General features: G+C 36.6%; 4 protein-coding genes across 6 annotated transcripts; 3 read left to right on the forward strand and 1 right to left on the reverse strand.

Annotated features, from left to right (window-relative positions):
• Positions 1,876-6,092, forward strand: LOC18588623 (FRIGIDA-like protein 4a). Of its 2 annotated transcripts, none has more exons than XM_018128217.1 (3): positions 1,876-3,146; positions 5,011-5,186; positions 5,298-6,092. In XM_018128217.1, the coding sequence occupies exons 1-3, from the start codon at positions 2,291-2,293 to the stop codon at positions 5,871-5,873; spliced, it is 1,608 nt and encodes a 535-aa protein (XP_017983706.1). In that variant the 5' UTR covers positions 1,876-2,290; the 3' UTR covers positions 5,874-6,092. The 2 variants fall into 2 exon arrangements, with proteins under 2 accessions (XP_017983706.1, XP_007013214.2); XM_007013152.2 differs by having other exon boundaries at positions 1,883-3,146; positions 5,301-6,092.
• LOC18588624 (aldehyde dehydrogenase family 2 member C4) lies at positions 13,292-17,400 on the forward strand. Of its 2 annotated transcripts, XM_018127674.1 has the most exons (9): positions 13,292-13,692; positions 13,863-14,005; positions 15,310-15,693; positions 15,823-15,912; positions 15,995-16,168; positions 16,263-16,400; positions 16,492-16,629; positions 16,726-16,787; positions 16,862-17,400. In XM_018127674.1, exons 1-9 carry the CDS (start codon positions 13,581-13,583, stop codon positions 17,133-17,135), a joined length of 1,515 nt encoding a protein of 504 aa, XP_017983163.1. In that variant the 5' UTR covers positions 13,292-13,580; the 3' UTR covers positions 17,136-17,400. The 2 variants fall into 2 exon arrangements, with proteins under 2 accessions (XP_017983163.1, XP_017983164.1); XM_018127675.1 differs by lacking the exon at positions 13,292-13,692 and having other exon boundaries at positions 13,863-14,767.
• Positions 17,665-18,314, reverse strand: LOC18588625 (multiprotein-bridging factor 1c). The gene is given in 2 exon segments (XM_007013154.2): positions 17,665-17,954; positions 17,956-18,314. Coding segments are annotated over 2 exon segments (432 nt in total). The 5' UTR covers positions 18,243-18,314; the 3' UTR covers positions 17,665-17,809.
• Positions 18,365-27,665, forward strand: LOC18588626 (DNA mismatch repair protein MSH7). Its single transcript, XM_007013155.2, has 17 exons — positions 18,365-19,097; positions 19,408-19,882; positions 20,320-20,415; positions 20,605-20,660; positions 20,975-21,041; positions 21,452-21,547; positions 22,245-22,376; positions 22,460-22,493; positions 22,594-22,641; positions 23,113-23,312; positions 23,403-23,529; positions 23,609-23,886; positions 24,243-24,437; positions 25,108-25,521; positions 25,655-25,751; positions 26,134-26,261; positions 26,914-27,665. Exons 1-17 carry the CDS (start codon positions 18,787-18,789, stop codon positions 27,388-27,390), a joined length of 3,231 nt encoding a protein of 1,076 aa, XP_007013217.2. The 5' UTR covers positions 18,365-18,786; the 3' UTR covers positions 27,391-27,665.

The raw sequence follows: 27,957 nt of genomic DNA on the forward strand, positions 1-27,957 counted from the left end.
TGGTTTTCCACTGCAATGGACATCAGAAACTGGTGCAATTCAGGGTGCAAAACTGGCTGCTTAGGCCTGGTCTACCATGAGATTGAACCTGTGAACTCCTCATCCACCACCACTGGGTCAAACAAACTGAAGTGGAAAGTGCTCTGGATGAAGTTCAAGAAAGAGAAGAGGAAGATTTGCGAGTCTCCGGCGCAGGTACCCTATGATCCTTACACCTACTCGCAGAATTTCGATCAGGGCTTTGCATGGGACGATCCTGATAACCTCTCTCGATCGTTCTCTATGAGGTTTGCTGATCCTTCCAGTGTTTTTCTAAGGAAAGCTGCAGTCTAGTTCAAGGAACACACAAAAAAAGCGCACTTGGTGGGTCTACTTTTTTCTATCTTTGATGCCCTGAAGCTATCTGCTGGTCTTCATTCATTGTGGATAAAAGGGTTTGCCCCATTCAATCTTAATTTCCTCTGTAAATACTCTGTTGTTTTGAGAAAGAGAGGGAAAAACTGCAGTGCTCCCCCCTCCCCAAAAAAAAGAAAACAAAATTATTTCTGAAATTTCTGATCTTTGTTGATTTTGCAACTGTAATGCCAATGTTTGATCAGTATTAATATCTTCCCTGGTAAGTATTCTTCCCTGCGTTCCTATGCCCCCTTGAAATATAAAAGAGGCATATAAGCTTGATTGTTCTACTTCTATCAACTGTGTAGCTTCTTAATTAGCTTGATTAACCACTAACTCCAGATGCAAGGCCTTTGACATTTTCATGTGGTCGACAAGGCCGTCAGAAGTTAATCGCACTAGGAATCTCGTCAACGTGGTTGGATGTCGGTTCACACTCTCCAGGGGAAAAAATAAAGAAAAAAAAATCATTTTTCAAGAAGAAAAAAATAAGAACCCATAGAAAACAAAGAAATGCTTGTGAATTGTGATTGTTGGAGCAAATTCAGCATATATTACAAGGCAGCAACAGCTCGCTGGAATTGTAAAACCAGATGGGATTCTCATGTTACTTTTAACTATATATATCAGAATTTCCAACCATGACTTTGGCCAGACATGGAACACAGTTAGCTTAGGCGAAAAGTAGTGTTGAAACATGCTAGAAGGGAAATCGACATCAGTCTTCTATCATGCTCTGTGTTTGAAGAAGGAAGACAATTTAACAACTGTAGCGTCCTTATCCGCTAATGTGTGTCTGATACACGGTTGATATTTCCAAATCTTACATAGTCCTTAGTCCTGACTGTTAGGTCTGCGCCAGTATCATTTTTATGGCTTGTTATCCACGTTCTCTTGTTAACTATTGATAGCTAATTACCTAGGCTAAACACACAAATAGAATTGTCTCTTATCTTTTCAAAAGAACCTGCAACAATCTTCTAACATTGGTTTATGGGAATGGTACACGGCAAATGGCATATTAATAATAGAGACATATTCCCAATGGACGAGAGACCCCAAAAAAGGATTTGTGGCTATTTCTTTTTATTCGGGTTTGGATGGTACTCGGAAAGGGCATTGATTACTTATCAACACCATATAGATCTTCAGTCAAGGGGCAAGTGCAAGTTGGAAAGAGATTGTGGGACACCTTGGAATAAATGCTTTGGAAAGAATATGCTAATATGCTAATTTGGGTTTACCTTAAGGCATCAAAGATATCAAGGGCCGAAAACGATGGATCATCTATTGCAATTTGCAACTTGCAAGATAACGTACTGTGGAGAAACCTGGTAATCCAACAAGGCAATGTCCTTGCGAGTGTGAGCCTGTGAGATACCTTTATCTCTACCATTCACTTGTAACCAAAATTTGCGTTAAATCGTTGGTTATTTCTGCTAGAAATAAAAGGCAAGCGAATCCCTTCATGTATCAAATTTTAGTAGCATATGGTTTACATCAAAACTCTCTTCTACTTAACCTAGCAGTTTCCATCATTTAAGATTTTCACTAGAGCTGACATTTAACTGTCAGAAAGGCCCAGACAGGATCTGAAATATCGGTGGCCTAATTCGATCCTCAGAGTCAAAACTTGGGCTAAACTTAATTTTGAAATTCCAAAATTTTCATGCATAATGAGCTCGGTCCACTAGTTTAAGTACACCTTTTTCTCCCGTCAACAGAAGCGGCGTCGTTTTAGATTAAGTAAACCGATCTTCCTCATTACACAAAAACTTACCAATCTCCCTCCAGGCATAAAAACACCGGTGGACACCGCGCATTTTGTTCCGTCCGCCCAGGGCTTAGGGTTTTTCCTCCACTCCCACCGAAACGGCGCTGTTTTACATCGACGATGTCGACCGAGCTGGCGATTTCAACCGACAGAGTTCAGAAATTCATCGACGACCTCGAAGCCCACAAGACAATCCTATCGACATGCACCCAATTATTTACAGCCCTAACCAAACATTTCTCCTCCCTCCAAGATTCCCTTTCGCAAAAATCCCAATCCCTAGACTCCAAATTCCTCTCCCTTTCTTCCACTTCTTCCCAAACCCTAGAATCCCTTTCCCTCCGCGAATCCTCTATCCCCGACCGCGAATCCGCCGTCACTGCCCGCATCGAAACCCAGAAAGAATCCGCTTTAGCCGAATTCCAGAACCCCAATACCTCAGCCCAACTCTCCGAATCATTAAAATCCCTTTCCCGCCGTATGGACTCGATGGGATTAGTTAAATTCATAGTTTCCAAGAGAAAAGAATCCGTTTCCTTACGAGCTGAGATCTCCAATGCCTTATACGAAGCCGTTGACCCACCCAGGCTTGTTTTAGAAGCCGTCGACGACTTTGTTTCCCAGAAAATTGGGAAGACGGGAGGTTTGACTGATAAGAGATGGGCATGCGGAATGTTGGTTCAGGCATTGTTTCCAGACGCGAATTGGAAGGGAAAAAAAGGGGAAGGGCCGGAGTTTGCAAGGAGCATTGGAGAAAGGGCGGCAAAGGTGGTTGAGAAATGGAAAGGGCAGTTGGATGGGGAGGGAGAAGTAGTTGGGGCGGCAGAGGCAGTTATGTTTTTGCAAATGGTGGTTGGGTTTGAGTTGAAAGAGAGGTTTGAAGAAGGGTTTTTGAGGAAGTTGGTTGTGGATTTTGCGTCGCGGAGGGATATGGCTAAGCTTGCTGCTGCTTTGGAGTTTGGTGATAAAATGGGAGGTTTGTGCTCTTCCTTTCAAAGGGTTGTTTTCAGTTTTTTTTTTTTTAAAGAAACATTTTTTCTTAAGTTCTGTCGTATCACTTATGTGTTTTTGGTTGTTGCTTTCAGTTTGCTTAGGATAATAAATGAGTGAAAATGGTTTTTTTTTTTTTTTAAAAAAAAAAACTTGATTGTGGATTAAATTATTTGTGGTTAGGTAATAGAATTCTATTTAACATTGTTATAAGCTTTGATTTCGAGTTGCACTCTTTGTAATGCATCCAAGCAATTTGGTAGGGTAAGATTGTGTTGTGTCATTCATGGAGATTAAGTCAACTGGTTCCTTTTGCATCAGGGCTGAGTTATTATTGTTAAACATTCTGATTGGGAGAATATTTTGGGGATTGAATTGATTAATGCAAATAGAATTTTTTTAAATTTTAATTGGTGGCACTTTATGGAATTCATTAAAAGTTATTTTCTAGTATTTGTTTTCCAAGGACTCCTTTACATTTCAAATCTCCTGTTTAGACCGTGGATTTATAGTGCATTGCCTTGCAAATGGTCACTCTGACCAATGCTGAAGGCATGTTCACTCCTTGAATTATTTAGTTTACGTATGACTGGGTGAAAAATGAATATGTTTATATGTAATATTTGCACAAGATAACCTGTTTTGAAATACACACACACACACACACAAGATATGCTATATTGAAGGGTGCTGTCTGTAGCTATAGATAAGAGTGGACCTAGCTACCCCAAACCTTATTTGAGGTTTTTAATTAGCTTACAACTCACCCTGCCTTTTACATCCTTTAGATGCTTTATGCCTTTTTGGAATTTACTTGTACTTTGTTACATCTTTCACTTGAACTTGTCATGTCTAGCAGCTGGTTTATAAATCAGCTTCCCATCACACCATCCCCCCCTGTGTTTGCTGTTTTAGATGATAGTTGTATGTTATCAAAATCGTGCATGGGTACTTTCGTACTTAACTTTGTGAACTGGAAACTCTCCTTCCCAAGTGATAAGTCATGCTTCACAGATTCCACTTGCATTACAAGATAGCAGAGTGGACCGTTGTGTGCGATGCCAAATTATACATACATGCATGCATGTCTGTGTTTGCACAGATGGATTTTGGAGTATGTGCTTGCATTGCATTTCTCTATAATACGGATGCATATGTCAAATACCGATATAAATTTGATGTAAGCCTATACAAACAAGATTTGTAGGATTTATGTTAGGCATTGGCCATGCAGTGCCTCATGTTGCATGTGCAGACGCACTGACGACACATGCACACTGGTAGCTCCTACACTTGTAACTTACTTTTAGGCAAATGTATTTGGAATGTAAGCCTGAGCAAATCTATGCCTGTAAGTTATATAATGAGACACAATTTTCTGATTTGGTATTTTTGAATGGTTTTTTTTTTTATTCCTTAAATAAATCACATGCACATTTGTCATGTTAGTGCTTGTGTACCATCTCTGACTGTAGGTTGCAAAGATCTATGATACTGTGTTTCTCATGTAAATTATACTTTTTGATCATGAAAAATTACTAGTTAAATTAAGGTAGAAAAATAGGTAATATAGCCTGCAATGTATTATACTGAATTGGGTCGTTGGCTTTCTCTTTGTGATTATTTGCCCAGTTTTTTGTGCCAGCACAAATCTAAAGTAAAAGCTAAAAGATAAACACCCCTTCCAAGAAAATGAGAATCAGTTCATAAATTATGGTGTTGGCATCACTTAAAGATAATATAACCAGAAACATTGTACAAATACTTTGTATTGTTTTATTCATATCATCATTATATGAGAATTCACTTAAATTGCACCTCCTTGAGTGAATGATCTCTGAACTTTTCAGATATTATTGATGAGCTAGTAAAGAATGGTAAAGAGATAGAGGCAGTGTACTTTGCCATGGAGGCTGGCTTGACAGAAAGATTTTCTCCTGTTTCTCTGCTCAAGTCCTATCTCAGGAACTCCAAAAAGAATGCCACCACTATATTGAAGAATGAAAATTATAGTGCAGCTGCAACGGTTTGTACACATTCGCTTTTTCCATTTAACATACCAATTACATCATGTATGTAGAATTTCGTTTTCTTGTCCCTTAAGCAAAGAACTACTGGTTAAAGATAGTTGGTCTAGCAGGAGGAGTCGAATAATGTGGAGCTGAATTCAATCAAAGCCATCATCAAATGTGTTGAAGACCATAAGCTTGAGTCAGAATTCTCTGTTGATAGCTTAAGAAAGCGAGCCACTCAGCTGGAGAAAGTCAAGGCAGATAGGAGAAAGAGTTCATCAGCCACTGGAAAGCCTCAAAATAAGCGAGGCCATAATGCTGGTAGCAGCCGGGGCAGTGGACCATCTGCTTTCCGTCCAGCTAAAGCAGCTAAATTTTCAAATTCCTATCCCCCTTTCAGTCGTAGAAACCCAGCTTCCTCAGCACAGCATAGTCCAGCTGCACGATATTCTGGACCATATAACTATGCTGGCCAGAATGTTTTTGAGGGTCCTACTGCGCCATATGCAGCAGCATATGGTGTGGCCCACTCTCAAAGTCCTGCTGCAGTTACTCAACAACACTACCCACACCCTGTGGATAATGTGGGTGCTGCTGGTTATCGGAACAGCGGTGCTTTTGGGGGTCAAACTAGTTATGGGGCATATGATTATGTCGCTGCGCCGCCATCTGCATACCAACCTTCATCATATACCCAATAGTGTGGAAGCCGCAACGTGGGCCAGGAATTTTTTGTGTAATCCCTGTAGGTGTCCTTGTATTGAGAAGCCTTTCTTTTTCTTGTAGTCCCTTTTTTGGTTTTAATAAATAATCATCTTTTCTCATCGAAGGTAAAGCTTGAAATGGTTCAGATACCTGAAAATAGTATGAAAATGAAATATTATGTAATAAGATTAGTGTGAAGGTACCTTTTTAAAATACGAATGTGCTTGTTCTTTCTAAATTCATAAGCATTATCAGAGACAAAGGGAACCCTTATACCGGGAGGAGCGGATTATAGTGAAAAGCTGAAAAGTTGGGGAAGCAAAGTTTTGATCTTATGTCATGGACATGGAGCAAGCTCAAGATAATCCTTGGTCCAAAGCTTTGATTAAGTACCAAAATGTTTTGCCAAAACAAATACCTGATCTCAATAAAAAAAAAAAAAAGAAAGGTTCTATCACGTAATTGGTGTAGACATTATTAAAACTGTCACGCTCACTCAACTCAAACAATAAAAACTATGATAAAATTTTAAATAAAAATCTGAAATTGAAATCTTTGACCCCTAATATAAGCTTTTTTAATACTAGTACTGAAAAAATTAATGAGTTTGACGTAACAGTGATCGATGACACCACAATGTCTGCAGATCTGCAGACCCCACCTCCAGATTTGTGGGTTGCGACGGGATGAAGCGTTCTTCCTTGAGAGCACCAGGGCAACACAAAGCCCAAAGAGGTGGATTTTTTGACACGCGTATCTCCAGAAATTGCATGTTGGTCACCATTTTGGGGCATGCTAGAGTCGGAACTTGAAAACACCACACATCCATATTTCCGGGGCTTCATCCACAGCGATAAATACAATTTCTTTGCAATGAAAATCACCATGTTTTTTGCTTTTGTTACGACCTTTTAAGACCACCACAACCACATTGCACAATAATTAAAACTGCCCCTAGGGTTACGGCTCTTGTTTTAATTTATAACCGCCCCGCCGCCCTCGGGGCCCCACTCCCGTCCCCACTATTTTTCCTTCCTTAGCGCATGCCTAATTGTTGGTCCAGCCCATAAATGAAGTCTATGACTAATTTTTTTCTTCCTTTAGACATTTGAGATGTATAATTATTAAAAAAAAAAAAGTACTTTTGTACCTATTTTTAATTTTTTTAATATTAAAATACCTTTTATATTTTAAATTTATTTTTGATGATTTTTTATTTTTTGACATTAAAATGAATAAGATATCAATTCCTAAAAAAAATAAAATTATGATTTTATTATATTAAAATCAATGTGTTTGTTTAACTTGTAAAATTTAAATTCATAAAAAATAAAAGAAAGAAAGAAAATAGAAAAAATATATAAATATTCCCACTTGATTTGCAATGATATGAAAATCACGCCACCTGCCATGGTCTCTTACATAGTGTTGCCTCGGCCTATATATAGCATGAACCTCGAAGATATATTCCCAGTATGATTACACGTTTCACTTTCAATATGATCCACTTTTTTATTTACCTAATATTCTCTTTCATTTCTTTTGTTTGTCTTTCTTTTTAATATGCATATCTATTGAATTAAAAATTAAGCATTAATCGTTGAATTTAATTTGATTTGTCATATATCGAAAAGACATGTATCAATTATTTGAATTTGTTTATGAAAATTAAAAACATAAGATTATAATGTCCAACAAAAATTATATTATCAATAAAATATAAAACAAGCAACTTGCTTGTTTTAAAATTATGAAAAATAATTAAATAACATTAACTTAACCCTTCACTAATAATTTTACTTGGGCTGTTTCCATTGACTTGAAATGTTTCCACGCCATTCACAAAGTCTAAGAAGGACCAGCAATACTTTATTGACAATAAATGACAAGTAATCATCATAAATGCTTTCAGTCATGAATCACGGGTCAATTCCATGGGATAGACCGAACTGGTGCGGCTGGGTGCCCACTAGACTAGAAGTCATGCCTTGTTTATAATTTCTTTTGAAGTATCCACCATTCGCCATCAGCCAGAACAGGCCAGGGTCTGACTATGACAAAACAGAACAAAGGCCATCAATATTTTATCTTTTTGTCATTTAGGGGAATATCACTTCATTTAAATAAACTATGGTTTTAAAAGTTTGTTTATGTGTTTTTTTTTTTTTTTAATCTTAATAGAAAATAAAAGAAAGTTATATGATAAATTAAACCTTAATTTAATATTTTATCTAAACAATTTAATATGATAAACTTGAACCAGAAAAAATGACAAGAAGAGAATAGAGTTGTTAACAGTTAGGGTATCCACTAAGTTTGAAGTAATCGAATCTGAACTCAATTAATAAATAAGGTATTCAAATCTTATACTTATCCGAATATTTTTTAAATTTATTATCCTAACCTGAACCTTAACACATATTCACTACTTGATAATTACCTGAATCCGTTTAAAAATTTGATTATGTAAAAAAATTATTAAAATGCTATTCATTGGTACCCAATTTCTCAAACTCGAATTCACATCTGTATCTATATATAATAATATTTTCATATATATTTCATATAATTAACTGATAATTAAATTTATTAAAACATACAAATAATAAAATTTAAATTTAAATAATCAAAAACAAATATCTCAAATTTAAACTTAAATAACTAAAAATAAATAGTCAAACAACAACTTAAACATTACAAGTTCAATTAACTATATGAGTTTGCCCATGAAATTAAAAAAAATAACTAGATTCCAAAATTATTTAATCTCACAATTTCTTTTTAGGTAGATATTTTATAAGTTTATACACACAAATGTATATATTATAATTAATAATTTTATAAGTTATAATTTTTATAACGTTAACACAAAATATAAAGTAAAAATGTTTATATTTAAAGTATAAAAGCATATATGTAATAGTAATTATATTCCTTATAGATTAACACAATATATAAAGTATATGTATTAAAAGATATTACAAGTTAATTACTAATAGTTTCATGAATTAATTTAATTAGTAATATAAGTTTGTCTTTAATTATATGAAATTAAAAAAAAACTATAATCTGGTTCAAGTATCCAAGGGGTGGTACTCAAACCCTAGTCCAACCTCAATTCAATTATAAGGTACCTTAATTGTATATAATCGGATCGGGGTACATACGGATACTTTATAATAAGGTACCCATTGCCATGCCAATAAAAAGAATCGAAACTATGAAGAAAAGAAGCCATAAACAAGACAAGGGAGGTGTTGAGTTTTAGGTTGACTAGAATTCTAGATCTTATTTGATTAGAATTTTTGTTTGTATACAATATTAAGTAGTTGTATGGTTTTAAACTTCTTATTCCACATCGAATCTTAATCACATTCTACTTTGGACTTTTATACTATAAAAGTAGATTTCTAGGCTTTAGAATTGCAAGTAGTGCTTTAAGAGCTCTAGAAAGTGAACACCTTGTAACTCTATTTTTTGCTCTAGGTGGAGCGAGAGTGGTTTGGGTGAATGTTCTTGGGAGGTTATTGAAGAAGAGTGTGCAAAGGATCTTGGGTTGGTTTTGGAAACTATAAAGGTCAATTTATTGTACTTTAAATTCTCAATAATAGAATAACAGTTTCACTCTGTGGAAGTAGGCAAGAGGTCGAACCACGTAAATTCTTGTGTTTTATGTTTGCTTATTTTCTCTGAATTTTATCTTTGTTGATTCTTGGACAATTTTCACAACAAACTGGTATCAAAGTTTCGGGTTCAGTAAATTCAAAATTCAATAAGGATGTCGAAAGTTACTAGTTCTACGAATTTTTCAATTGAGAAGTTTGATGGGAAGACTAGTTTTCACGCAGTGACAGAGAATGATGAAAGATCTCCTTGTACAGCAAGGTTTAATGTGCCCCTTGCTAGGGAAATGAGGAAGGACAACCAGATGACATGAAGGATGTTGAATGGGCAGAGTTGGAGCAAAGGTGTGTGAGCACTATTCGGCTTTGTATTGGAGATAATGTGTTTAATCATGTTATTGATGAAGATTTTGCTCCAAGATTATGGGCAAAGTTAAAGAAAATTTACTTGACGAAAAGTCTTTCTAACAAGTTGCAGCTTAGGCGAAAGTTGTATAGCTTAAAGATGGAGGAGAATGGATACCTCATGAAGTATATGAATGAATTCGATGGAATCATTGATCAGTTGAAGAAGGTTGATGTCAAGGTGGAGGAAGAGGAAAATGCACTATTGTTCCTGGTTTCGTTTCCAGACTTCTATGAGGTATTTGTGGAATCTCTTAAATGTGGGATGGATACAATAACGTTTGAACAAGCACAAGCAACGTTAATGTCTCGTGAAGCCCGAAAAAAAAGTAAATAAGGGGATAGAGATCCAAATGACTTGACATTAGTAATTGAGGCTAATAGGAAGAAGTCAACTGGTAAGGGATCTAAGGGTGGCAAGTCTAGATCCAACAATGTTCAATGCTTTAAATGCAAAGGGTATGGGCATATTAAAAGGGATTGTCCTACAAAAGGGGATGAAAGTAACGAGAACAAAGGTGAGTGTGCTTTCGTTGCTGAAGGTGATGATTGTGATGTCCTTACAATTTCAGAAAATATGGATGCAAATTATGATTGGTATTTAGATTATGCTTCTGCTACTCACATATGTTATCAAAAGGATTGTTTTGATTTACTTCAATAAGGGGTGGCTGGGAATTTGACTTTGGGTAATAAGTCAATAGTGAAGGTCATGGGTCTTGGAGTGGTGAAAATCAAAATGTTTGATGGGGTTGTGCGCTCTTTGGGTGGTGTGGCCTATGTCCAAAAGATGCGTAAGAATCTAATATCATTGAGCTTGTTAGACTCCAAAGGGTATGGATATTCTACTTGTGATGGAGTAGTAAAAGTCACACAAGGCGACATGGTCTTGATGAGGGGGAATTTACATAATGGCTTGTATCATCTAGAATGTGAGGCCTCGAAATGATGGGAACAGTGCACAGGAGATGGTAGCTACCAAAGTGAGATTTCATTTGCCGAGGAGGTGATAAAAGATTCTCATGGTGTAGATGATGGTGAAAGGACAAAAAATCTTGTCAGTAGTGAATTAGAAGGGTCGTCGAGGTCCCTTTCCGAAGTCAATTAGTGCCATTTACTTGACGGCTATACAGGTGCATTAACCGTTTTGTAAAATCGAGTGTTGGACCATACTTGATTCGGTATGTGTAGTCATGGTAATTATAAAGGCCAATGATTTAGAAAGTCTTATGCTTGGAGAGTTATTCAAGGTGTTGGAAAATAGGTGGAGTTAGGAAGTTGCAATTAGGTGCGATTAGTGGAAGAGGTTTAAGGAGTTTGAATTCAAGTCAAAGGTGGAGATTTGTTGAGTTTTAGGTTGACTAGAATTCTAGATCTTATTTGATTAAGATTTTTGTTTGTATACAATATTAAGTAGTTGTATGGTTTTAAACTTCTTATTCCACATCGAATCCTAATCACATTCTACTTTGGACTTTTATACTATAAAAGTGGATTTCTAGGCTTTAGAATTATAAGTAGTGCTTTAAGAGGTCTAGAGAGTGAATACCTTGTAACTCTGTCTTTTGCTCTAGGTGGAGCGAGAGTGGTTTGGGTGAGTGTTCTTGAGAGGTTATTGAAAAATAGTGTGCAAGGGATCTTGGGTTGGTTTTGGGAACCATAAAGGTCAATTTATTGTACTTTAAATTTTCAATAATAGAAGAATAGGTAAGAGACCGAACCACGTAAATTCTTGTGTTTTTTGCTTACTTATTTTCTCTGAATTTTATTTTTGTTGATTTTTGAATAATTTTCACAACAGGAGGCCTCTACACGTACCATTTTATTAAGGACAAGAGGAAGGCAATGGCATGCTTAAAACGTAGAGTTTTATTAATAAATGGTGTTTCTCAAAAGTTAATTAAGTTAATTAAGCTAATCAATTTTAGGATTAGTTATAGCTTTCTCTTTCATGTGGTTACACATGTACAGTCTGCATATATTCAGCTTTTGTACGATACCCTACATTTCAATGAGAATGTTCCCAACTATTCTCCCATTTGCTGCCCCGTCCTATCACTGCAACATGTTTTTCATAGAACATAGTTTTTCTTGCATTCTTTGTATGTGTCAATCCACGTGGTTTTGTCATTGATTCAATCCACTTGACGAAAAACTTTTCCTGCAAAAGAATTTCTCTACAACTTTTCGTCCTTCAAGCAAAAGGGCATTCTCAAATTCTAACAAACAAGCCTTGTTTTCTTGGTACATAAGAATAGATCAAATTCAACCAAAAAAACAAAAAAATAAGTTGAAGTTATTGGCTAAAGACAATAATAGCTCATAGATCAATCAATCTTATGCTTATATTGAACTTTTTCCCATCAAATTTTCTAGGATTGGTGGAATAGCCGACACGACAAAGCCAGTTGTCTATGCGGTGGCGGCCGTGGCAATTTGTTTCAGTGATAATCCATCGAGACCAATTGTTTTCCATTTTTTAATTTGAATATGTCAAAAAATGTTGTAATATTTATATATTTCGTGAATAATGTGGACAGCATTTTGTCGCTGTATGCTCTCGTCAGTCCTCGTTCAACTGTTTCATCCTGGTGAAGCACGAAAGTGGCAAACTAAAACAATAATACAAGATATTAACTGGTCAAAAAGCCCATAATTCCCCCTTATTTATACAACAAAACCATAAATTGAGGGAAATAAAGCTTTTGACTGTAATAATATTATCTAATTATAGCCTAAATAATAGGGAAAGGTTCTCTCTAAGCCCGAGCCGACGGACGACTTCAATTCTAAGATTTCGTACGATTGAAGCAAAGATTTCAAAATAAGCATCAGTGTTCTATTCATCTTCAATAATCAATAAAATTACACTATAAGAAAGAAAAAAAAATAAAATTACACTATACGAAATGCAAGATTTAGCAATAAAAATTTTATGTAATACGCTTTAAAATGATATAAATAATTGTGTTACAAAAAAAATTCATAATGATTTTTGTGTACATAATGTAATTCATGATAGGGAGTTATACATTTTGTAAGGCAAAATAAACATAGTATGTATAATTAGAAATATTATTAATAAAAAAATATCGTTGTTAAATACGAATATTCGTTCGCCATTGCGTATCATGAAAAAGATTGGCACGTTTCCCGACAATGAATTAGCAATATTTTCTCTTTCAGCTTTTGGTACATTCGGACTTTTTTTTTTTGTTTGTATGAGGCCACACAGTCTGACTTTTCCATATGCACACGTAATGATCTGTTGCCTAATGGAAATTATTGGTTAAACTTAAAAAAGAACAAAATTCTTCTGCTCCCTCTGCGTAAGATATGTTTAGACAAGAATGCTGGCTTAAAAACGTTGTTTCAATTCGTATGTTAGACACGATAAAGGAGTCTAATGGGAAAGAAAGGAACGGAGCTTCTTGTCTCTTTCCTTTTATTTCTATTTTTCCTTGGACAAAAAGAGAAGAAATATCCTGAATTTGACTTCAAGGTAAAAGGTAATTCCACGAATACTTATGGTTTCTGTCAAAGCCCTAGCCCTTTGCATTAAATACAGAGCAATGGGCGATTACATTGCCAAAGAAATATAACAACCTCTTGTTGCTTTGCCCGAACCTCACACAGAGACGGAGAGGGGGAGAAAACAAAACAGAGAAATTAGAAATGGCGAAATACTGCAACGGAAGTTCTGACCAATCTGAATCTTTTGACAGGATTCCACCAATACAATTCACGAAGCTCTTTATCAACGGCAAGTTCGTTGATTCGATTTCAGGTATGGTTCCAGGCTTTGTTTTTCTGTACCATATCAGCGGAATTTGCTTCTTCTTTATTTGTCTCTTTGACGTTTCTCGTTTGTTGGGGGTATGGTAATGGTAGTTTCAAAAAGCTCTTCAGTTTTGTATCTTTGAATAAGAATAATGAAAGAATGATTTGTTACACCAGGGAAAACGTTCGAGGCGGTTGATCCAAGAACAGGGGAGGTGATAACAAGAATTGCAGAAGGAGATGCAGAGGACATTGATTTGGCTGTTGGGGCTGCACGTCACGCATTTGACCATGGCCCTTGGCCTCGCTTGTCTGGCTTTGTATGTGATGATTACTACTTTTCTGTTCATCCTCACCTCCGAACCTTTCTGCAATGATGCTATCCTCTAATTAGCCTCAGTAGTCAGTACAGTTGGTTAATTCAACTCGTTCGGTTTAACTAAACCTAGCGGTCCAACAGTTAACTTTTTTTCTTACTAATTAATGTTGAATATTGCTTATACACTGACTCCATCTTAGTTTAGCTTATTAGAAAATTAGCTAGGCAGTGCTTTCACCAATTTTAATTGTGATTGAAGATTATTTTCAGGATATGTACCAAAAGAAGATATTTTCAGGAAGTCAATTTTTTTGGTGTTATAGCCTGTCTCCATCAACCTTTCTTTTTTGTGGTTTTTGTTCTTATGATTCTGGAAGTGAAAACACTCTCCAAATCTGACCTCTAAAACAACTTGAATTTATTTTCTCAATGAGAATGAAAAAACTAGGCCCTGATTTATTTTCTGGCCGCAACACGTCCTGATTTCTGAAAGCCGAGACCAGAGGACAAGTGGACAACCTGATAACCCGAATGGCCACGTTCCAGAATCCAGGGTTCTGTACGTCTTTTATGTGCAATGGGGGGCTCATGAATCGACGATGCCCCGGACGAAAAGGCCACCGTGAATAATTGAAGTGTGGGGCAGGGTCATTATTGACCAATTAATTAACCATCTGACAATCTCGTCTTTCACAAACAAACAGTAAAGAGAGGGATCTACATATATGTGGAGTTGTACCCGCAGAGGGCCATCCCCTGCACGGTAAAATGTGATATGCAAGATGGAATCATCAGTTTTTTTTGTCTTTTTACCGTACTTAATAAGCGTTTATAAATACTACGTCGATATAAAATAATCTATTTTTTCATCCTAACGTTAGAGTTGAAATAATTTATATGTTGAGATGAATATGTCATAATGCATTAATAATGTACTTTTATGATGTTTCTCTTATCTTATTAGAAAAGAAGAGTTCTTCAAAGGTTTAAGTTCATATTCAAGTTCTATTATATGTGAATTTAGTTTAATATTATGTTGATTTTGTTTGATTTGTTTAATTTTTTGGATGGATTATATTTATCATACGTAATGAAAATTGTTTAATTATAATTCTAACTTTTACTTGTAATATTAGTCTCCTATATAATACATAAAGTTATGTATGTAAGTTGTTCATAATATTTTATATATTAATTACGTATCAAAATACATATATATGCCAAATAATAGAGGGCTAGATATTGCCACTTTTCTTGCTACTTTATTAGTCTATCTTTTTTTATTCTTCCCTTCATGGCTACCAGGAGCGAGGAAGGATCATGATGAAGTTCGCAGACTTAATTGAAGAAAACATAGAAGAAATAGCTGCGTTGGATACCATTAACGTGGGCAAGCTGTATGCTCATGGCAAGGTCTTGGATGTCCCAGGTGCAGCAAGGACTCTGCGTTACTTTGCAGGTGCAGCCGATAAAATTCATGGGACAGTTTTAAAATTGTCAAAGGGGCTTCAGGGCTACACTCTCAGGGAACCCATAGGAGTAGTCGGACATATAATTCCCTGGAATTTTCCCACCGTTATGTTTTTCATGAAGGTTGCCCCCGCATTAGCCTCAGGTTGCACCATGGTTGTCAAGCCAGCTGAGCAGAGTCCTCTTTCAGCTCTTTACCATGCTCATCTTGCTAAGCTGGTAAGCTTGGGTAATAATTGAGTTCGACCTCTTCTGAAAAGAAAAATTAACGTTAAAATAGTTGGTTAACGTGCCCTTCTCTGTTTGGCTTTGTTAATTTTTGTTCTTGTTTGTGTTCAAATTAATCAGGCTGGCATCCCTGACGGAGTGATCAATGTTGTAAATGGATTTGGAGAGACTGCTGGAGCTGCCATTAGCGCTCATATGGACATTGATAAAGTGAGATTTAATTTCATGTATAAGATAAGAAATTTCCACGTTGATGAAGAAATTAGCTCACATTGTTTGGGTCTTGTTATAGGTGAGTTTTACGGGGTCTACAGAAGTTGGACGTAAGATAATGGCAGCAGCAGCCGCAAGCAATCTGAAACCGGTGTCGTTAGAGTTGGGAGGCAAATCTCCTCTATTAATATTTGATGATGCTGATATTAACGAGGCAGTAAATATTGCTTTCGGTGGCATGTTTTTTAACAAAGTAAGTTATTTTTGCTTGTTATGACGGTTAAAATTTTACAATCCAACCTTTATTTGGTGGCTGTGCTATCTCTTCTCATCTTCTAAATCTGTAGGGAGAAATCTGCGTGGCAAGTTCTCGTGTTTATGTTCAAGAAGGTATATATGAAAAGTTTGTGAATAAGTTGGTGGAGAAGGCGAAGTCATCAGTTGTCGGGGACCCTTTTGACCCTCGAGTTCATCAAGGACCCCAGGTAAGACTAATTATGATTCAACACATGAATGTATTTGTGTATGTATGTAGTTTCCTTTAATTGATCAACTGTTGGCCTTCACATGGTATAGGTTGATAAGAAGCAATTCGAGAAAATTCTCTCTTATGTTGAGCATGGCAAAAGAGAAGGAGCTACTTTGCTAACAGGGGGTAAGCGTGTGGGCCAGAAGGGATACTACATCGAGCCCACGATATTTGCAGATGTTAAGGTAGGCTTTCTTACAATTGCTGCAGAACCTTAAAACTATGGTGTTGTTGGAAGTTTGGTTTTAGATTCTCAATGACTCCCAAAAACTTGTGCACAGGATGACATGATCATAGCCAAGGAAGAAATTTTTGGACCTGTAATGTCATTGATGAAGTTCAAGTAAGTCTTTAATTTTCTCTTCTCCCTTCTGTTTGTTAAATGAAACATATTACTGAATTTGTTGGTCATTTCAGAACCATGGAAGAGGCTATCAAGAGGGCAAATAACACAACTTATGGCCTGGCAGCTGGGATTATAACCAAGGACCTGAACGTGGCGAACACCGTCTCGAGATCGATCCGTGCCGGCATCATCTGGATCAATTGTTACATTGCGTTTGATGTGGATTGCCCCTACGGAGGATACAAGATGAGCGGCTTCGGAAGGGATTATGGAGTGGAAGCCCTTAACCAGTATCACCAAATCAAGTCCGTTGTGACTCCCATTCACGATTCTCCCTGGCACTAAATCTAACCATTGTAGTACTAAGTTATACCCGGAATGTAGTTTTAGGAGCATGAAGTTCCAACAAAATAAACAGTGGTTTCAACAGCGGAGCCCAGGGCACTACCTTGTTATGCACAGGGCAATCAGGCCAACCATGTGGCCTTGCTTTGTGATTTTCGCAATGCAATTTCATAATGTCAGTCTTGATCAAGTGGCTTCTTAATTTACCCAAGTTTAAAAATGTCAAAAATTTTGAATTTCTAATGATACTTGCGCACATTTGACAGTATTCCTGTAACAGTTCATTTCTCATTTTGGCCCTCCCCCTTGAAGCACGCTTAGTGAAGCCATCCACACCGTCCCCCTTCTCATTTTTTTTTGTCTTTTCCCTTGCTTGCTTTTTTGTCTCTTCTGTTTCATTTCTTCTCTCATAGTTCTTTTAATATTTTATAGTCCCTCTTATTCTAATTTGTTTCGAGTGAAATTATGATTTTCAAGGGGGATGTTAATTTGTGGAACTCTGGAACGTCATGAATTTACAGATCAAAGCTGAAAATTTCGCACAAGAACACTGGAAATTGAACACTTTTCTACAACTTCACAACGATTAGTACAAGTTGGTTTCCATCATTGAAATCCAAACCACAAACAAACGCATATATGTTCAAAGCACAAGACACATACGTTGTCTCACATTACTTCCCGATCTTCCCCCTCAATTTCACCCCAAGAACCCTCTCCATCTTAGCCAGCACGGCTTGGTTCGGCACCGCCTTCCCATTCTCGTACTCCTGAACCACCTTAGGCTGCTCGTTTATCAGCTTAGCCAACTCAGCTTGACTTCTTCTCCAGCCGCGCCTTCTGTATCGCCTGCCTAACGTCCGCCGAGACCCGGTCTATAGCCGCCGGTTCCGTCCCTTCATCAAGCTTCCTCGGGTTCAACACCGGCCCCTCGGTTTTCTTGTTCGAACCAGCATCGAATTTCTTGATAGTCTGGACCGGTGCCCCCGACCTCAGCGCCTGGTTCACTGCCTTCGGATCGCGTAGCTCTTGGGCCTTGGGCTTCGACTTGTGTAGCACCACGGGCTCCCAGTCCTGAGTCACGGCTCCACCAAATCTGCTCGGCATTGTTGAAGACAACGTAAAACACCTTTGATCATACAAAATCGAAACCACTGGATTTTGCAAAGATACAATGGAGTTTATATAAAAGGCTGAGATTCTGGAAAGTTCCGGCGGTTTTATAGTATCTGGAAGGTTCTTCGCAAGTTTACTTTGTGATCCTGATGACATGGCAATTCCTTATTGTTTCTTTTGCTGACGTGGATAATAAAAACACTGTAATTAGAGTGATGCCCAAGGAAAAACTCAAAAAAGCCAAAACAGAAAGGAAAATATCTCATTGAGTTGGTGACGTGGTGATCGTTCATTTGTTTGAGTCTTCTAACGTAAAGTGCGATTCCTAGGTGGCCGAAGGTGAAATAGATCGGACGCTTCAGACTGGGCGGTAGAATTCTGACGGTCGAGATCTTCTGCAGAGAACACTGTAAATTCAGTTTTCGAGATTAAAAGGATCTCGAAGGGGCAAAATTTGGCGCCAAATTTTTGCTTCTTAAAGTATCCCTTAATTTTCTTTACCGCCTTCGAAGCTCCCTTTCTCTCAGAATCTAAAATGCAGCGCCAAAAATCGATACTCTCGTTCTTGCAAAAACCTTCACCGGCGAGCCAAGACGGCATCGGCGGAAAGGTAAAAGGCCAAGAAGCTTCTCAGTTTCCTTCAAAGCAACAGAACCAAAATGCGGCCGCCGTTTGTGGCTCGTCTTTGGAAGTCACAGGCACCGATACTCCACCAGAGAAGGTGCCACGTAAGGTCTTGCCTGCGAGCTTTGCGGCCAATACCGGGACCAGAGATTCTTCTTCTATGTTTTCTAGTATCATGCACAAGTTTGTGAGGGTTGACGACAAAGAAAATGCAAGTCAGAGGTATTTTTTCGACTCATTTTACTCGTATTAAATTAATTTGTTCTTTTTTTTTTTAAATTAACTATTTAGACGTACTGCTAGGTTTTTAATTTTGTTAATAATTGGCCACAGCTGGAATTTATCTCTTTTATTTCTCTTTGCTTTAAGCAAAATTTTACATGCTTTTTAATATTTGAAAGAATTGAGGAGGATAAGAAAACTGGCGGTCCAATCTAATATTATTCAATTTTATTTATAAATTTAAATTTAAAATTTTAACTATCTAGTATCAAAGGATAGCCTTTGTTAATAATCTGTGTTAACTTCGCAGTAACCGGGCACGTACCAACTCTTCTAATATAGAAGAATTGCCTAAAGTGGAATTAACTGCTCAACCAACTGAAATGGCCAAAGTTTTAAGTATTGAGACTGATGATGATCTCGGGCCAGAAACACCTGTTACTCGGCCTGGTGTTTCTCGTCTGAAGCGAATTCAAGGTGACTTACCTAAGTTTGGGGATAAGAAGGATAGTTCTTTGTTGGATTCTGGTAAAAGAGTAAGGTTTCTCCAGGACTCTAATGTTGGGAACAAGAATCATAAGGATGTCGCTGATATTGCTAGCAAATTTGATTGGCTTGATCCTTCTCGCATCAAGGATTCTAATAGAAGAAGGCCTGGTGATTCCCTTTATGACAAGAAGACTCTTTATATACCTCCGGATGCTCTCAAGAAAATGTCAGCGTCTCAAAAACAATATTGGAGTGTCAAATGCCAATATATGGATGTTGTTCTCTTCTTTAAAGTGGTTAGTTATTGTTTCATCACATTGTAGTTTCATTTTTTTATTAGCCAATTGCTGGTATTGGATAATATGCTAGTCATATTGCCTTTTTCTCAATTAATTTTCTTGTAAGGTGTATATTTTTTTAATGGCTGTAAGAGGGATGCATGCTGGCATCCTTTATTTAGGAACACTGGTGAGTGGATCACATGCTAGAACATGTGAAATGAACCTTTAACTGGATTACTTGTATAGGGGAATATGAACAAGTGTATATTAATTTGGGTGTTGTGAGTAATATCACCATTTAGATTTTCTATTCTTCAACCTCTTTGCATTATGCGAGCTCTCCCTTTGTGTGTCTATAAGTTGGAGTTAAGTTTGCTGATGTATGTTATGAATTTTAAATTTCTTTTGTGAATCAGGTTTACCTAATTCAAGAACTTAATGTTCACTAACAGGGGAAATTCTATGAGCTCTATGAAATAGATGCTGAAATTGGCCACAAGGAGCTTGATTGGAAAATGACAGTAAGCGGAGTTGGCAAATGCCGCCAGGTGGATTGTCATTTAATTTTCATTCATGTATTGGTAATATATAATTGTGTGTATAAATACGCACATACACACATATGTGTATTTATATACATAAATGTATATGTATATATGTATATATGTATATATACATACATATATGCCCATTCAAAGCAGCGGTGCAGATGTAATAGTGTCTTCCTTTATGGTCAGGTTGGTATATCAGAAAGTGGAATTGATGATGCTGTTCAAAAGCTGGTTGCTCGTGGGTAAGATAACAATTTTCTTGGTCTTAAAGAACGATTAGGAGATTTGGTTGTCATCATTCCTTGTCTGTGTATACTACATTGTAGAATCCTTTGAAATAAAAACTGTGTAAACTCTGAAATGAGAATGTTGTGTTTTAATCTTTTTGGAATGTGGAGGAAGAAATTGAGAGGTGTTGATTATAGAAAGTGCAAGAAAGGAATGATAATCCATGTCCTTGGTCATCTTCTATGTGAGTGCAATGTTGAGTACTAGATTGTTGCTCTCTTTCCTCAATTCACCATATTGTGATTCAATTTTAATGTTCTTTCTGAAGATACAAAGTGGGACGTATGGAGCAGTTAGAGACATCTGAGCAAGCAAAAGCTAGGGGTGCAAATTCTGTAAGTTTTTATTGCATGTTTGAGCTGTATATTTAAATAAATTTTCTTATATATTTGTTGTTTTCCTTTAGCTACTCTTTGATATGTCACCCTTCATGTGCCATGATTATTGCATATGATTAAAACTCACATGTACGGTCTTGCTTCGAAGACAAATACTATGAAGTTTTCCTACTACAAAAATATGCTTTGCCTTGATGTATGTTGACATGGTATGTAACATAAAGTTATGGTGTTTTATGGTTTCATCAAATTGGATTCTCCACCAAAGTTCTCTGCACATGATTCTTGAATAAACATTCAGCTACTTATGCTGATCTTTCCTTGGTGGTTTCATGATTTTAACTCTACACTATGGATTTGTTCAGTAATTGTCTAAGTAGTTTGACTAGCAACATTGGATTTTTCAGGTAATTTCAAGAAAATTAGTTCAAGTAATCACCCCATCAACAATAGTTGATGGTAACATTGGGCCTGATGCTGTTCATCTACTTGCTATAAAGGAGGTCTGTTTATGTTTGTATTGGCTTTGCTCATATTTATGCATTCAGATTTTTATTTTTGCAGTGTCTGCTGAGTGAATATTTCTGGCTTATCTGTCATACCATTTTTCTTGCTTGAATTTTCAGATGTTTTCCTGAAGCTTATCTGTATTGTATATGGATGTATTTTACTATGTTCTTCTTTGACTTCATGCAGTGATCTTTCCTCTCTTATCTCTGTTCCTCTTTTTTCTTTCTTATTTAATTTTGTAGATATGGGTTGGAAAGGTGGAATCTGCTAAATGAACATGTGGTTTATCTCTCATAAGATATTTTCTTGCTCGAGTTTTCAGCTGTTTTCTTGAAGCTTATCTGCACTGTATATGAATGTATTTTACTTTGTTTTCCTTCTTTGACTCCTTGAATTGATCTTTCCTTTCTCTTTATCTCTGTTCCTCATTTTGTGTTTTTTTTTTTTTTTTTTTTGTAATTATGGGTTGGGGAGGTAGAATGGTCAGATTCAGAGGGTCAACTCAAGTATATGTATAATGAATATATATGTTTTTATGCATGCATGCTTCCACCTTTTCTACCTGTGTTGATGTGGTAGATTTTCATAAGTTATTGCAGTTTATCTCCATTTTAGAATTTATTACTTTACAATTTATAATTTGAATATGTATTGGAATATATTATGATTGCTTAATGCTTTTGCTCTTAGGGAAACTATGGAGTGGAGAAAGGTTCAACTGTCTATGGGTTTGCTTTTGTTGATTGTGCTGCTTTAAAATTTTGGGTTGGTTCCATCAGCGATGATAGTACTTGTGCTGCTCTGGGAGCTCTATTGATGCAAGTAGGTTCTTTATTTTCCTGCAATTTTTTTTTAATATTTTTGGAAAATTAAGCTCTAATGTGCTGGTTGGAATTTGATTTTAGGTGTCTCCTAAGGAAGTCGTATATGAAAGTGCAGGTGAACTTTCTCATTTCACTCCCCTTGTTTGCTTCTCTTGAAGGCTAGTTTTGATAAAAGTTTTGCCTCATAATTAGAAGTATATATTCAATTATTTCAGGGCTGCCCAGAGAAGCCCATAAAGCACTCAAAAAGTACTCATTTACTGGTGAGCATTCTATCAACTTTCTGATTAGCAGAATCAGTATGACTCCCTATATATGTATGTATACATGTCAATCTTTATTTGAGTATTTCTTTCACTAAGAGCTAGTATTTTGTGATTCAGAAATGAGTAATTCTTGGATTCATAAGTTTTTTCTGTTTTCCTATTAGATTCTCAAGCCTGTAATCCATTGGTTTAATCAAGAAAGCAGTTCATATGATAAAGCTGAATTTATGTTTGATGAGCCATGTGCATTATAATGATGATAAAAAAGCGTCCTACTTTCTCCCTCTGTCTCTTTCTTTTCTGGACAATCTGCAACTTTATAATTGAAATGTCATAAATCAGCCTTGCTTGTTGCATATTTTCATTTAGATTCTCTATTTTTGAAGAATCAGGTAGCTGAAAATGCTTGACAAAACTATATTAATCATGGTGAGTCATGTTGGGTACTCATTTGGGTTTATCTTGTAGGATCTACAGCAGTTCAACTGAGTCCTGCACTTTCAGTCACTGATTTTTTGGATGCCTCTGAAGTTAGAAATATGATTCAGTCAAATGGGTACTTTAAAGGGTCACTTAATTCATATATTAATGCTCTTGATGGTGTAATGCACCCTGATGTTGCATTGTGTGCACTTGGTGGATTAGTCAGTCATCTATCACGATTGATGGTAGGCTTGCAGACTAGCATTTATGTAAGCATGTAAATATGCACAATTTTCTATCTGTTTGTATTATTGATAAATTGCTCTTTCATGCAGCTGGATGACATTTTAAGGAGTGGAGAGGTTTTACCCTACCAAGTTTACCAAGGTTGCCTCAGAATTGATGGACAGACACTTGTAAATCTTGAGATTTTCAATAATAGTGCCGATGGTGGTTCTTCAGGCAAGTGGTGAATCTCTTTAGCTTTAAGCAAAATTTCTGACAGGCATTTTTGTAATCCTTAAGATTATTCTATTTTCAGGTACATTGTACAAGTATCTTGATTACTGTGTGACCTCATCTGGTAAGCGGCTTTTGAGGAGCTGGATTTGCCATCCTCTGAAAGATGTTGACAGCATTAACAACAGGCTAGATGTGGTTGAAGAATTAATGTCACATTCAGAAAAAATGTTACTCATTGCTCAATATCTTCGCAAACTTCCAGACTTAGAAAGGCTAATTGGACGTGTTAAGGCTAGCATTCAATCATCAGCTTCTCTTGTTCTTCCCATGATAGGCAAAAAATTATTGAAACAACTGGTAACTCTCCTTTCTTTTTATGGTAGACTCCTATAGCTTTGTCTGGGTGAAGTAGCTTGGAAAGTAAATGCTAATTGTTTCATACTGTTTGCATGTTCTGGAAAACAATGTTTAGGAAGGTGTCTCCTTCATTGTTAATATTTGTATAGTTGCATGGTTGACTCAAAACTATTCCTCAAAATTTTGGCAAGAATAGTTCGGGCTCTTTTATTTTGTTTTTCAGTGATGGGTTCCATGTAAAACAAGGAAGATGTTGAGATCTTAAGTTAACTTGTTGCTCTTCTGGTCTTTTAGTCACGGACTTTCCATCACTTCTTTTCTAAAAATCATGATAGATTTGTTCTGTTGTGGTACAGGTGAAAGCTTTTGGGACTCTTGTCAAAGGTCTCAGGATTGGAATGGATTTGTTAAAACTATTACAAAAGGATGCAGATATGGTATCTCTATTATCAAAAGTTTTTAAGCTTCCAATGCTAAGTGGCACTAATGGGCTTGATGAATTCCTTGGTCAATTTGAAGCAGCCATAGATAGTGACTTCCCAAATTACCAGGTCTGTTTTCTTGTTATGTATTACTCTGAGAAAGTACATTTTATTAAGCTTCACTGTCCTTTTAGTTTTTATTTTTCTTGGACTCTTAATCTCTTAGGGTAGGCATTGCTTTGGCCAAATAAGTTGCTGTAGGCTTATATTTGTCTTAGAAATCTGCATTTTATATTTGGGAATTAGATGTTCCATTTTTTTAAAAAAAAAAGGAATATTAAATTCCAAATAGATACAAGATATAAGAGGATTATTGATGTTGAAAAGGGCCCTCCTCTATCTGTTCATGTGGCAGTGCTAGCTGACCAAAGGCTAATTGCTCAAATCAGGATCTAACCTTCAGACATTGCTTATGTTAGGATCAGACATTTTATTTATTCCAAATCAGAATTTCATCTTTTTGAGATTTTCCACATCAAGATAAAATCCCCACGGAAATGGAGTGTAACCAACACGCACTGTTAACTTGTGTGAACAATTGAACAGGTTGAATGACGTGTCATTTTTTGGCCTGGTGGCATGACATGTAGCTATTAAAACTGTTTGGGTGGTAAATTTATTGCCAAAGAAAAGTCACAAGTCACAGGACATTCTTTCTAGTAAACAGATTAGATTTCAGCAACGATTTTAGTTTCTTGTTTTGGCGCTCTGGGTACATAACTGACATTATCTCTACCAGAACCATGATTTAACAGATACGGATGCTGAAACGCTTTCTATACTGATTGAATTATTTATTGAAAAAGCCGCTCAATGGTCTCAAGTCATTCATGCCCTAAACTGCATTGATGTACTAAGATCTTTTGCAGTAACTGCAAGTCTTTCATTTGGGGCTATGGCAAGGCCTCTTGTGTTGCCACAATCAAAAACTGTAACTTTGAACCAAGAAACAGGAGGACCAATACTTGAAATTAAAGGGCTTTGGCATCCGTTTGCCCTTGGGGAGAATGGGGGACTGCCTGTCCCAAATGACATTTTCGTGGGTGAGGATGTAAATGCCTATCATCCCCGTGCTTTGCTATTGACTGGACCAAATATGGGTGGAAAATCGACTCTCTTACGAGCTACTTGTCTGGCTGTTATACTGGCCCAGGTTTGTTTCTCTTTGGTCCCTAAGAGCTGGTATTAAATACTTGCTTTCATAGGTTGCCGGTGATAAGTATGTTTTTATATTAGTCTCACCCACTGCCACTATGTTTCACACATGTTAATGTTTTGATATGCAGCTGGGCAGTTATGTACCCTGCGAGACATGTGTTCTCTCTCTTGTGGACATAATCTTTACGAGGCTTGGTGCTACTGATCGAATCATGACTGGCGAGAGTAAGTTTACATTACAAACCAACAGTTAGTTGAGTTCATTGACTTTCTTGTGGTCCAAAGTTGGCTTTGTCTTCCTAATTAATATGCTTGGTTCATGAAGCTATTATTTTTCAAACTGAAGTGGGAGTTGGAAGTTGTGGACATGTTTGATTCTTATATAGTTAACTGTTGGAATTTTCAAACTTGTAAATTTGTCTTTCCAAACTGTGGTTAATAAATAGTTCCATTGCTGAATACCTCAATTAATTCAACATAAGTTAATGTCAGGATTGCACAAACAGTTACAAGCATGTTCCTCAATGTGCGGATACCCTTACATACGAGTATGTACTGCATGTGCTTTTTCAGTTATAGATTTTGATTATGCAACCAACTTTTGTAGGTACCTTCCTCGTGGAGTGCACGGAAACAGCATCAGTTCTTCAAAATGCTACCCAAGATTCTCTCGTTCTTCTTGATGAACTGGGTCGAGGAACAAGCACTTTTGATGGATATGCTATTGCATATGCAGTGAGATTTCTTAACTTTACTAGTTAATACAACTTTACCTCCTCTTGCACGTATTAGGAGGATTACCGTGCCATCTTGGACTCTTCGAATGAAATTTTCTCATCCCATCTTAAACTATGCCCGGACACAGCCATGATTCTAGTCGAGATATTTCTTTCTTTTATGTTCTACACGAGATCAGCCATATGGTCACATACTGACACTTGCATAAGTAAAAGCATATGATATAACTAGGAAAGCTTTAATAATTTTGGGCTTTAAGTGATGGTGATAATAAATATTGCTTTGTTATTTGTGCTTAGCCGTGTGAAAAAAATAGTGCCCCTTATGATGATGCATGTTTGTGAAAGGCAGGAACAAGTAGTTTCACTATTTTATTTATGATGTTGCAAATCTTTGGGAAATGAAATTATGCTTACGCACATAGTGTAGAGGAATATTATTTGATAGCTTTAGGGGCAACATCTTAGCCAGATGGAACTGAAAATAATCCGCAATTCCTTTGCAATAATCTTGAAGGCTAATAAGAAGTGCTTACTTTTTGTTAACCATTTGTTTATGAAAATGCATTTTGTCTGCCATTTCTAGTTACGAATTTTAAAGCTTGAGTATGCATACCCCTTTTAAACAACCTACTGTTGATGTTGTCTAGGTGTTCCGCCATCTTGTTGAAAAGGTTCACTGTCGGCTATTATTTGCAACACACTACCATCCCCTCACTAAGGAGTTTGCATCTCATCCACACGTTACTCTGCAACACATGGCCTGCTCCTTTAAATTGAAGTCTGAAAGCTGTTCTAAAGGTGAGCAGGAGCTGGTTTTCCTATATCGGCTTACCAATGGACCATGCCCAGAGAGCTATGGTTTGCAAGTTGCAATCATGGCTGGGATTCCGGAACATGTAGTGGACGCTGCCTCAGGGGCTGCACAAGTAATGAAAAGATCCGTTGGAGAAAGTTTTAGGGCAAGTGAACAGAGATCAGAATTCTCAACCCTCCATGAAGAGTGGTTGAAGACCCTAGTAAATGTCTCGCAGGTTGGTAATCGTAACTTGGATGAGGGTGATGCTTATGATACCTTGTTTTGCTTGTGGCATGAACTAAAAAATGCATATAGAGCTTTCAGCTAAAAGCGAAAGCATTTAATTGAAAAATTGCATTGTAAAAAAATCCTTTTTTTCTTTTGTAATTTTATATCAATTTTCCTTTCCCAGAAATGGAAAGATGCGTACCTTTACTGTGTATGCAGTTTTTGGAATTGGGCTAGTTGGCTTCGTTTTTCTCTGTCTGGGCCGTTTGATTGGGTTGTCTTTGAGAAAGAACCGTTAGAGGTCCCGAACAGAACCGCAAGATGTATGCCTTGTTATCTAGTCTAGATGATGATGCTCTATTTTCCTTAATGAAAGGATGGAAATGCCCAACGGAATTAGGCTTCAACTCGTCATGTCACTTCTAGTTGAAAGTTGATGCATTGTTTACAAAAATATGCAAACAAATTGCAGGAAATTCAGCCAAAAATGTTTTTGCCGTATCCTGAATGGATTTAGTTTACTATATTTACTTTAATTATATAATAATATTTCAATAAGTGAGTTTGTGTTTCACCGACTTTTGATTATATTTCAAAATGTTAAATTGAGTTATCATTTACTAAGAAAATTTTCATTATTTTTAAAAAATTTTTTTCATATAGTTAT

This window comes from Theobroma cacao, chromosome 9, assembly GCF_000208745.1.
Source record: "Theobroma cacao cultivar B97-61/B2 chromosome 9, Criollo_cocoa_genome_V2, whole genome shotgun sequence".
NCBI lineage: Eukaryota > Viridiplantae > Streptophyta > Magnoliopsida > Malvales > Malvaceae > Theobroma > Theobroma cacao.